The sequence below is a fragment of the Oncorhynchus nerka genome, linkage group LG9a (assembly GCF_034236695.1).
Source record: "Oncorhynchus nerka isolate Pitt River linkage group LG9a, Oner_Uvic_2.0, whole genome shotgun sequence".
Classification (NCBI taxonomy): Eukaryota; Metazoa; Chordata; class Actinopteri; order Salmoniformes; family Salmonidae; genus Oncorhynchus; species Oncorhynchus nerka.
Window position 1 is genome coordinate 24,244,081 of NC_088404.1, and position 11,958 is coordinate 24,256,038.

The following is an 11,958-nucleotide window of genomic DNA, read 5'->3' on the forward strand; positions in this document are numbered from 1 at the left end:
TTCTCCTCATTCTCCTCATTTCTAGAACAAATTTCATTTGTCTCTCTTTATCTTTTTGCTCCATTTCTAAACGGGCCAGCCTCACCTTCAGCCTAGCAGTCCTGTCTGAATGACCCGAAGATAAAGGATTGAGTCGTGGCAATGTAAAGGGGGTACGAGCAACCCCTTCCTCCGCCATGTCCTCCGACTTGGCATCGGAAGGTCTACCCATCTCTTCCTGAAGCCTCCCTCTCCTCATCTTTCAACTTTAAAAAAAATGTTTTAACCCGGATGAGCCTCCATTATGTTACACCTACAATGTATGAAATCTAATTTTATTTTTTCGCATGCTTCATAAACAACAGGAAACTGTAGGCTAACAGTGAAATGCTTACTTACAGGCATCTCCCAACAATTCTGAGAAAAATATAGAAAAATAATAACACAAAAAAGAAAGCATGAGTAACGATAACATTGCTAAATACACGTGGTACCAGTACCGAGTCAATGTGCGGGGGTATGAGGTAATTGAGGTAGATATGTATAGTGCCTTCAGAAAGTATTCAAACCCCTTGACTTATTCCACATTTTGTTGTGTTACAGCCTGAATTCAAAATGGATTTAAAAAAAAATTCCCCTCACTCATATACCCTCGATACTCCATAATGACAAAGTGAAAACATGATTTTAGATTTTTTTGCAAATGTATTGAAAATTAAATACAGATATCTCATTTACGTATAAAAGTATTCACACCCCTGAGTCAATCAATACATGTTAGAATCACATTTGGCAGGGATTAGTCTCTACGGGCTTTGCAAACCTGGATTGTACAATATTTGCACATTGTTCTTAAGAATTCTTCAAGCTGGTTCAAGTTGGTTGTTGATCATTGCTAGATGGCCATTTTCATGTCTTGCCATAGATATTCAAGCCAATCTAAGTCAAAACTGTAACTAGGCCACCCAGGAACATTCAACGTTATCTTGGTAAACAACTCCAGTGTATATTTGGCCTTGTGTTTTAAGTTATTGTCCTGCTGAAAAGGTACATTTGTCTCCCAGTGTCTGGTGGAAAGCAGACTGAACCAAATTTTCCTCTTGGATTTTGCCTGTGCTTAGCTCTATTCCGTTTCTTTTTATCATGTTAAACACTTATTGCACACATAGTGAATCATTCAGAACTACTGGTGCTCTCATGCATGGTTCAGTGTTGCTTGTCTCGAAGCGAGCATAAAAGGCATTGAGCACATTTGGTAGGCTCACGTCAATGGGCAGCCCGCTGCTGGGTTTCCTTTTGTAATCTGTGATAGTTTGCAAACCCTGCCACATCCAATGTAGTACGATTCGATCTTAGTCCTGTATTGACGCTTTGCCTGTTTGATGGCTAGTCGGAGGTCATAGAGGGATTTATTATAAGGATTCAGATTAGTGTCCCACTCCTTGAAACAGTTGGTGCAGAAATCCTTTGGTTGTGCAAACCCACAAACTTATCAGCTGTCTGAGTGGCTGGTCTCAGATGATCCCGTGAAAAAGCCGGATGTGGAAGTCCTGGGCTGGTGTGGTTACACGTGGCCTGGTGCTGTGAAACCAGTTGGACGTACTGACAAATTCTGTAAAATTATGTTGAATCGGCTTATGGTAGAGAAATTAACATTCAATTCTGTGGACATTCCTGCAGTCTACATGCCAATTGCACGATCCCTCAAAACCTGAGATATCTGTGTCATTCTGTTGTTTGACAAAACTGCACATTTTAGAGTGCCATTTTATTGTCCCCAGCACAAGGTGCACCTGTGTAATGATCATTCTGTTTAATCAGCTTCTTGATATGGCACACCGGTCAGGTGGATGGATTATTTTGGCAAAGGAGAATTGCTAACTAATAGGGATGTAAACAAATTAGTGTACAACAGAAATAAGCTTTTTGTGCATATGGACAATTTATGGAATCTTTTATTTCAGCTCTTGAACCATGGGACCAACACTTGACATGTTCCATTTATATTTTTGTTCAGTGCATATTCAGTCAATAAAAATAAAGTTCCATTTAAGATTAATTTATTGAAACCGTAATATCAACAGGTTATATTACATTGTGGAACACAATCTCTAAAAAGGCAATAAGCTCAGCAGTGGCGCTTGTCTATGGCTGTGCAATGGCATAGCCTTGTTTTATTAATTTAGCAGACAAGGCGCTCTTGTTTCCTGAGCCCTTATCACAGTCAAGACACATCTATTTTATGCAGAATTGTTTTCCGAATAAAACATTTTAGCTGTGTGAAGTGATGCACATCTCGTGCCCAGAACAGATATTTTCAAAGAGTGATCATTTGAAACGGGGCTCAATTTGGCCAAAATCAAACCAAAATCAACATACAGACATTGGATTCAGTTTATTCTGCCTGTTCTTTGTAATTTTCTAAATGGATGAACAATTCCACATTGAACACTGCATGGGGATGAATTACAGCCACAACATATGTTTTGTGAGTAGGCATATGCTTAATGATTCTGATGAAAATACGCTCTTTGTCTTTATCAAACTAATGTTTTTACATATTTTCAGTGTGGAACCTATCTATGTTTAGGGGGTTTATAAACGAACAAATTCTAAATGGCCCTAGCAGATCGCAAAGTAGCTTAAAGCAGGTTTCCCATGACTGAGGCCCATTTTGGTTTATGTCCTGGCATCAAAGCTTGATGAGATGGATATTTGAATAATCTGTGTAGTGCTAGGGCAAAAACCAAAACGTGCACCCAGTGGGGGCCAGTTTTGGGAAACCATGGCTTAAAGGGATACTTTGAGATATTGGCAATGAGCGCCCAGAGTCCGACAAACTTGTGGATACCATTTTTATTTCTCTGCGAGCAGTTTAAAGGAAGTTAGCACTAGCACTAGCGCAATTGCTAACTAATGTTAGTGCAATGACTGGAAGTCTATGGGTATCTGCTAGCACGCTAACAGATACACATAAGCTTCCAGTCATTGTGCTAACGCTAAACAACCTTTAACTTCCTTTTTACTGGACACAAAGACTTAAAAATGGTATCCACAAGTTCATCTGACTCTGGGGAAGTAGATAAACTATTGGATATAAGAGCAACGTCAACTCACCAACATTATGACCAGAAATACGACTTTCCCGAAGCGGATCCTCTGTTTGGCCCACCACCCAGGACAATGGATCGGATCCCAGCCGGCAACCCAAAACAACGGCGCTAACAGAAGGGGGCAGACGGAGCGGTCTTCTGGTCAGGATCCGTAGACATGCACATCGCGCCCCGGTCCCGAGCATACTACTCACCAATATCCAGTCTCTTGACAACAAGGTAGACGAAATCCGAGCAAGGGTAGCCTTCCAGAGAGACATCAGAGAAGGTAACATTCTTTGTTTCACGGAAACATGGCTCACTCGAGACGGAGTCGGAGTCGGTACAGCCAACTGGTTTCTACACGCATCTCTCTGGTAAGAAGAAGGGCGGGGGTGTATGCCTTATGATTAACGAGATGTGGTGTGATAATAACAACATACAGGAACTCAAGTCCTTTTGTTCACCTAACTTAGAATTCCTCACAATCAAATGCCGACCGCATTATATACCAAGACAATTCTCTTCGATCATAATCACAGTCGTGTATATTCCCCCCTGAGCAGACGCATCGACAGCCCTGAACAAACTTAATTTGACTCTATGTAAACTGTAAAACACATATCCTCAGGCTGCATTTATTGTATCTGGGAATTTTAACTAGGCTAATCTGAAAACAAGACTCCCTAAATTGTATCAGCATATCGATTGCGTGACCCGGGCTGGCAAAACCCTGGATCATTGTTATTCTAACTTCTGCAACGCATATAAGGCCCTCCCCCGCCCTCCTTTCGGAAATTTTGTTGCTCCCAGCCAATAGACAGAAACTAAAACAGGAAGCACCCGTGCTCAGGTCTGTTCAACGCTGGTCCGACCATCGGATTCCACGCTTCAAGATTGCTTCGATTACGTGGACTGGGATGTGTTCCGCATAGTGTCGAACAACAACATTAATGAATACGCTGATTCGGTGAGCAAGTTTATTAGCAAGTACGTCTGTGATGTTGTACCCACAGTGTCTATTAAAACATTCCCCAACCAGAAACCATGGATTGATGGCAGCATTCGTGCAAAACTGAAAGCGCGAACCACTGCTTTTAATTAGGGCAAGGTGACCGGAAACATGACCGAATACAAACAGTGTAGCTATTCACTCCGCAAGGCAATCAAACAAGCTAAGCGTCAGTATAGAGACAAATTAGAGTCGCAATTCAATGGCTCAGACATGAGAGGTATATGTTCAGAGTCTACAGTAAATCACGGACTACAAAATAAAAACCAGCCTCGTCACGGACCACAATGTCTTGCTCTCAGACAAACTAAAAAACTTCTTTGCTCGCTTTGAGGACAATACAGTGCCACTGACACGGCCCGCTACAGAAACCTGCGGGCTCTCCTTCACTGCAGCCAACGTGAGTAAAACATTTAAACGTGTTAACCCTTGCAAGGCTGCAGGCCCAGACGGCATCCCCAGCTGCGTCCTCAGAGCATGCGCAGACCAGCTGGCTGGTATGTTTACGGACATATTCAATCAATCCCTATACCAGTCTGCTGTTCCCACATGCTTCAAGAGGGCCACCATTGTACCTGTTCCCAAGAAAGCTAAGGTAACTAAGCTAAATGACTACCGCCCCATAGCACTCACTTCCATCATCATTAAATGCTTTGAGAGACTAGTCAAGGACCATATCACCTCCACGCTGCCTGACACCCTAGACCCACTCCAATTTGCTTACCGCCCCAATAGGTCCACAGACGACACAATCGCAATCACACTGCACACTCCCCTAACCCATCTGGACAAGAGGAATACCTATGTAAGAATGCTGTTCATCGAATACAGCTCAGCATTTAACACCATATTACCCTCTAAACTCGTCATTAAGCTCGAGACCGCCCTGTGCAAATGGGTCCTGGACTTCCTGACGGGCCGCCCCCAGGTGGTGAGGGTAGGTAACAACATCTCCACCCCGCTGATCCTCAACACTGGGGCGCACAAAGGTGCGTTCTCAGCCCCCTCCTGTACTCCCTGTTCACCCATGACTGCGTGGCCATGCACACCTCCAACCCAATCATCAAGTTTGCAGAAGACACTACAATGGTGGGCTTGACAACCAACAACGACAAGACGGCCTTCAGGGAGGAGGTGAGTGCACTCGGAGGTGTGGTGTCAGGAAAATAACCTCACACTCAATGTCAACAAAACAAAGGAGAGGATCGTGGACTTCAGGAAACAGCAGAGGGAGCAGCCCCCTATCCACATCGACAGGACAGTAGTGGAGAGGGTGGAAAGTTTTAAGTTCCTCGGCGTACTCATCACGGACAAACTGAAATATCACCGGGGGCAAACTACCTGCCCTCCAGGACACCTACACCACCCGATGTCACAGGAAGGCCAAAAAGATCAAGGACAACAACCACCCGAGCCACTGCCTGTTCACCCCGCTATCATCCAGAAGGCGAGGTCAGTACAGGTGCATCAAAGCGGGGACCGAGAGACTGAAAAACAGCTTCTATCTCAAGGGCATCAGACTGTTAAACAGCCATCACTAACATTGAGTGGCTGCTGCCAACATACTCAACTCTAGCCACTTTAATAATAGAAAAATTGATGTAATAAATGTAGCCCAGCCACTTTAAACAATGCCACTTTATATAATGTTTACATACCCTACATTACTCATCTCATATGTATATACTGTACCCTATACCATCTACTGCATCTTGCCTCTGCCGTTCGGCCATCACTCATTCATATATTTTTATGTACATATTCTTATTCATTCCTTTACACTTGTGTGTATAAGGAAGTTGTTGTGAAATTGTTAGGTTAGATTACTTGTTAGATATTACTGCATGGTCGGAACTAGAAGCACAGGCATTTCGCTACACTCGCATTAACATCTGCTAACCATGTGTATGTGACAAATAACATTTGATTTGAATATCTCTGGTTAAAGATAAAGCATTGACATCTGTTTCGAGTACTCATGTCCATCCCTAGGTACCTCCTGAGTGTTTGCCTGTATGCAGGAGGATAGAGTTATGGTCAGATTTGCCAAAGGGAGAGCCTTGTATGTGTTTCTGTGTGTGGAGTAAAGGTGATCTAGTTCTCTAGTTGCACAGGTGACATTCTGTTAAAAATTAGGTCAAGTTTCCCTGTAATAGAATCACTGTCCACAAGAAGCGCTGTTTCTGGATGAGCATTTTCTTGTTTGCTTATGGCCCTTTACAGCTTGTTGTGTGTTGTTTTAGTGCCAGCATCGGTTTGTGGTGGTAAATAGACAGCTAGTATGGTATACAGCTTACCATGAGGTATTCTAACTCAGGTGAGCCAAACTTGAGACTTCCTTAACATTAGAGATCATGCACCAGCTGTTGTTAACAAAGACACACCCCTCCACCTCTTATCTTACCCAAGGCTGCCTTCTGATCTTGACGATGCATGGAAAAGCCAGCAAAATGTATATTATCCATGTCCTTGTTCAGCTACGACTCCGAGAATCATAGGATATTATAGTTCTTTAAGTCCCGTTGATAGAATAGTCTCGCCAGTTTGTTCTCTAGTGATTGTACGTTCGCCCACAAAACAGAGGGAAATGGCGGTCTAGATGCTCGCCGACATAGTCTTATCATGACACCACTTCACTTGTACCACATGCAGATGCAGCCAAGCAGACATCTAAACCAACTCAGGTGCTTAAGGGGGTCTTAGGAGGATATCTAAAGGTGGGGAGCCTTACCACACACTCCAGGTCCCCTGTGCCCTCTGGTGGCCCCCAGGACAGGCGATAGACAGAGCGGGCTCCTCTCCACCCAGTCCCTCCATCCATTAGCCACTCCAGAGCCCACGGTTATTACTGTCTGACCTCACACTGTAACTGGGAGGGGGGAATTTCAAACTGTGATTGCTGTAAGGTCAGGTTGGTCAGGTCAGTCAATCCTATTCCTCTGTTATAGAACACTGCGCATCAGTAGCTTTCCTGTGTATTATAACCCACATTCATTAGGTAGCAAATGGCAGAATACAGGGAGGGACAAGATGAACTTGACCAATAAGAAACACTTTTTGTTTTCTGTTGTAACGTTTTTCTACAGTGTACACTAAATGTAGTACATTTCTAAATCTTGATGATGTTGCTGTGCCATCTTTCAGTGAAAGGGAGTGTGTTTTTTCTAGATCTCTGTGTGCCGTTGAAATAAACAATGGGCTTATTTGATGACTAAAGGGCTGAGGCATGCTAAACACTGATATCTGATGGGGCACAATGTTGTGAGGTACGTCACGCCCCGTGGTGCAGAACCAGGGTGTTTGATGCACACGCACAGACGGACACACACACAGACGGATAGACACACACACACACACACACACACTGGGGCCAATGTGTTCCCGATTAACTTGTGGAATCAGCTTTGTTAAACTGCCCTGCAGGATTTGGATAAGTGATTGTCATTGAATCTGCATAATTAGGAAATCATGGCGTCGGAATACAAATGCTCCAACTAACTCTCAACTCCACAGACGCTCCCTCTCCCCTGGCCTGGCAGTAAACCAAGCATGAATAATCATTAGGTACACCGGCACTACAGGCGGAAATAACACTGTCGCTGCATGCTACATATTTCATCCACAGTCTGGCGGAGAGTGTTGTGGTACTAGGCTACAGACACATTGAAAAGCTCTCTCTCTCTCTCTCAAGCCCATCTTACACAACAGGTCTGGCAGCTAGCGGCGTTTAGGCTTTATCAGTGGAGCAGAGAGCTGTGTTAGCTCTTAGCGCTCATTAGGGACATGTCATTCCCCTGGGGAACTGTGTGACGGCCAATGAGAAGTGACAGGAAGGCCAGACAATGGAGCCCCGTTTTTACAGGCTCTGGAATTGTCCCCAGACACACACACTCTTCACACAGGGCAGTGACTGGCCCTCTAACCACCGAACCACACACACATGGGCACACATGTACAAGCATGCACACACACATTGAGCACAACAGCAGTGTTTTAGGGACAGCGGGGTGTTTGTTCAGCGTAGTTATTGTTTAACAGTGTTAATGTCGACTCAGTCACTCTCAACATCCATACATACATCTAGGATGTAGTTAATCTTTGTGGTTTGTTTGGTGCAGTAACAAACACCAAACTCTTACATTCTCAGCCATGCTCTCCAAATAAACTCATAACCATAGCATAGTCTTGAATAACATGAGTTGCTGCACTCTGCTGGCATCAGTATGAATTGCACTTTGCTTCTTTTCTTGATTTTTTTGGTGTCAAATGCGCTTTCAGTATTGACTCGATAGTATAGGAATGCAAGATTGTGTTATTTTCTCTGTTGTAGGATTCACCAGATTACACCAATGTTCAGGAGCTGAAATATCTTGACATGGTCATATCAGAAGCTCTGCGCCTCTACCCGCCTGGTTTCAGGTAAGAGCCTGACATTAGAATGATTCACAAGACAACTCTCTTATGTACTGTATATGACCATGTTTGGGCTTCCAAGTGGCGCAGCGGTCTGAGGCACTGCATCTCAGTACTAGAGGTGTCACTACAGACCCTGGTTTGATTCTGTATCACAACCGGCCGTGATTGGGCGTCCCATAGGGCGGCGCACAATCAGCCCAGCGTCATCCGGGTTAGGGTTTGGTCTGGGTAGGCCATCATTGTAAATAAGAATTTGTTCTTAACTGACTTGCCTAGTTAAATAAAATAAATGTCCCCCATGTTTCCATAGTTCATCATTTCATTATGTGCATTGTGGAAACTGAGCAACCATTTTGTTTCAGGTTTGCCCGTGAAGTTGACGAGGACTGCATGGTGAATGGACAGTTCCTACCCAAGGGAGCCACCCTGGAGATCCCTGCAGGCTATCTGCACTATGATCCAGAGTACTGGCCCGAGCCAGAGAAGTTCATCCCTGAGAGGTAGGCGGCAGTCAGTCTACTGTAGCTCAGTAATTAGGTTCCATTTCTATCAATCTAACATAGAGAAGTCCCAGCACAGCTACATTGTTACACAGCACAGCTATAGGACACTGTCACTGCCTCACATTATGTTAATATTCTGTACAACATGGAGTGACAATATTGACACGTGATAATACAATACAGAAGTATAGTATCAGATTGTATTCCAATACTGACCACTGAGGCCTCTACTCTGCCATTCAGATTCACAGTGGAGGCCAAGGCCAGCAGACACCCGTTTGTGTACCTGCCGTTTGGGGCGGGGCCCCGCAGCTGTGTCGGCATGAGGCTGGCCCAGCTGGAGATCAAGATGGCCCTGGTGCATGTCTTCAGGAAGTTCAACATTGTGGCCTGCACAGACACCAAGGTGGGTTAAACCTCATTATTCCATATTATCTAAAGAGTCTTAGAGTAGGAATGCTGATCTAGGATCAGGTCACCCCTGTCCATATAAGCATATTGATCTATGATCTAAAAAGCTAAACTGATCCTAGATCACCATTCATACTGATACGGGCCCATATTTCTTATTTTGGCACTTATCCCAACCTCCATTTGTAAAGGTCATAATAAGATTGAAAATACAGAGTAACATGTATACAACCCAGTCTATGCTGTATACTAGCTCTTTAACATGTTGCTCTTCTACATGTATGTTGCAGGTTCCTCTGGAGTTGAAGTCTCACACCACTCTCGGACCCAAGAATGGCATCTATGTGACAATCACTAAAAGAGAGATAGAGGGAGAACCGGCGACTCCCTCTGCAGGAGAATAGCTCTGTTCTGTATCTGCTTTCTAGAACGTAGTGTGATTTCTATGAAACAGATACATTATCCATCCAGTGACTGCTTATTTTAAGGCTAAAAATAAAGTAACATTAACCTAGCCTGGTCCCAGATCTGTTTGTGCTGTCTTGCTAACCTCTATGGTTATTGTCACACTTTTGGCACTCCCTTTACATAAGAGAGTTGGCAATAAAGCACAAACAGATCTGAGACCAGGCTAGCATTGAGTTTGAGTTTGAGTTTATTTTTACAGGGACAGTGCACATTAATCAACGTTTCAGTAAAAGTGCCGGTTTTAGCCAGACGGCTAATTTTCAACCGCAGTCCCTGGGCAGGTTATTAAAAACAATTACAATATAGACAATAGCAACATAGAACAAGCAAGACATAGCATACAGACAGAGCAACATAGGACAAGAAGACATAGCATACAGACAGAGCAACATAGGACAAGAAGACATAGCATACAGACAGAGCAACATAGGACAAGCAAGACGTAGCATACAGACAGAGCAACATAGGACAAGCAAGACGTAGCATACAGACAGAACAAAAAGCAGCAGGACAAAATTCATAAAAGCAACAAAGTGTTTCCACACCTCACAAGCTACAGACAGATTAACCTCTTCTTTAACTTAAACATCTAAAAGTATTTGGTTAAATGTACTTAAGTATCAAAAGTAAAACATTTCAAATTCCTCATATTAAGCAAACCAGACGGTACCATTTTTATTTTATAAAAAAAAATACATGGATAGACAGGGCCACATTCCAACATGCAGACATCATTTACAAATGAAGCATGTGTGTTTAGTGAGTCCGCCAGATTAGAGGCAGTAGGGATGACCGTGAATTGCACTATTTTCCTGTTCTGCTAAGCTATCAAAATGTAACAAGTACTTTTGGGTGTCAGGGAAAATGTGTGGAGTAAAGTACACTATTAAAAGTAAAAGTAGTCAAAAATAAGTCAAGTACAGATACCCCCAAAAACTACTTCAGTAGTACTTTTTTACTTAAGTACTTTATGCAACTGCTTCCATGGTAAATTACAATTTGCACAGAAAAAGTGAGGTTGTGCCAGGGGCAGCTCACCTTTTTAATCAGCCAATGTACTGGATGGAGGTCAAGCCCTCCAAGAGGTCCCTGCCAATGGCACAATGATCGCCACGGTGATTCTGCAGGACTAGAGTGAGGGGGAGAAGCATGCTGGGGGAACTGTGAGCTAGTGGGAGGGGGAGAGACTGTGACAAACTTCTTATAGCAAAAGAACAGCATTCCTTGAAATCTGTATACATTCATGTTGATATCCATTATTACTGAATAGTCACTGCAGGACTGCATTAAAGGGAAGGATCAATTCATAGTATAATGTATGTTAGAACATGCCCATTAACTATTAAAGGGATAGTTCATTAAAATTAAAAATATATAATATTGGTTTCCCTGTAAGTAGTCTATGGATAAGACCATCCATGCTTTAGTTTGGTTTACCTGTCCACTGTCTCCAAATGCTATGCAATACCTTGTCCATAGACTTTTTACAGGGTAAAGTAATCCGAATGTTTTTGTCATTTGGATGGACTATCCCTTTAAGGATTTGTATTGTCTCTCCCAACAGCTCTATGGCTGGAAAGTGAGTCTTTGCAAGCATCCTCGCAATTATCCATCATAACAGTGTAGGCATTGACTAAATGTTATAGGACCTCCCCCTCACAGATTTCCAAATCTTTCATTTTTAAAATGAAGCTATGATTTACATGAAGGTAATACTAATAAGATCACGACTCGATGAGAGCGGAAAGCAATATCAGCTCACTCCATTTCTCATTTCCTCTTTAAGTTGAAAAGCTCTGATGTTACTGTGTATGATTTCTTTAAGCTTGACTGTATAGACTTTAAACCAATGGGATGGTTTTAATTGTGTTGATTTGGAGTGTTGCTCTGCAATTTGATGTTACATATTCATTAAATGTGAAATTAATAATCAAAATTAGGCAAAGATGTGATCAATATACATTCTGAAATATTCCATTTTAATTGAAAGGAATAATGATGACATGCTATAAAGAGTAAACGCAATGGTGAAATGGAAAACATCTCTTCCAATCATTCAGAATGTGTGTAAAATGTA

General features: G+C 42.9%; 1 protein-coding gene across 2 annotated transcripts in view; it reads left to right on the forward strand.

The window, feature by feature from the left end:
* Nucleotides 1-11,921, forward strand: part of tbxas1 (thromboxane A synthase 1 (platelet)) — a 144,987-nt gene extending 133,066 nt beyond the window's left edge. For both annotated transcript variants that reach the window (XM_029667702.2, XM_029667703.2), the window contains exons 11-14: nt 8,414-8,502; nt 8,862-8,999; nt 9,246-9,408; nt 9,704-11,921. In XM_029667702.2, coding sequence (XP_029523562.1) covers nt 8,414-8,502; nt 8,862-8,999; nt 9,246-9,408; nt 9,704-9,817 — 504 coding nt within the window. In that variant the 3' untranslated portion in view covers nt 9,818-11,921. The remainder of the gene's footprint in view (nt 1-8,413; nt 8,503-8,861; nt 9,000-9,245; nt 9,409-9,703) is intronic.
* Nucleotides 11,922-11,958: the final 37 nt, after the last annotated feature.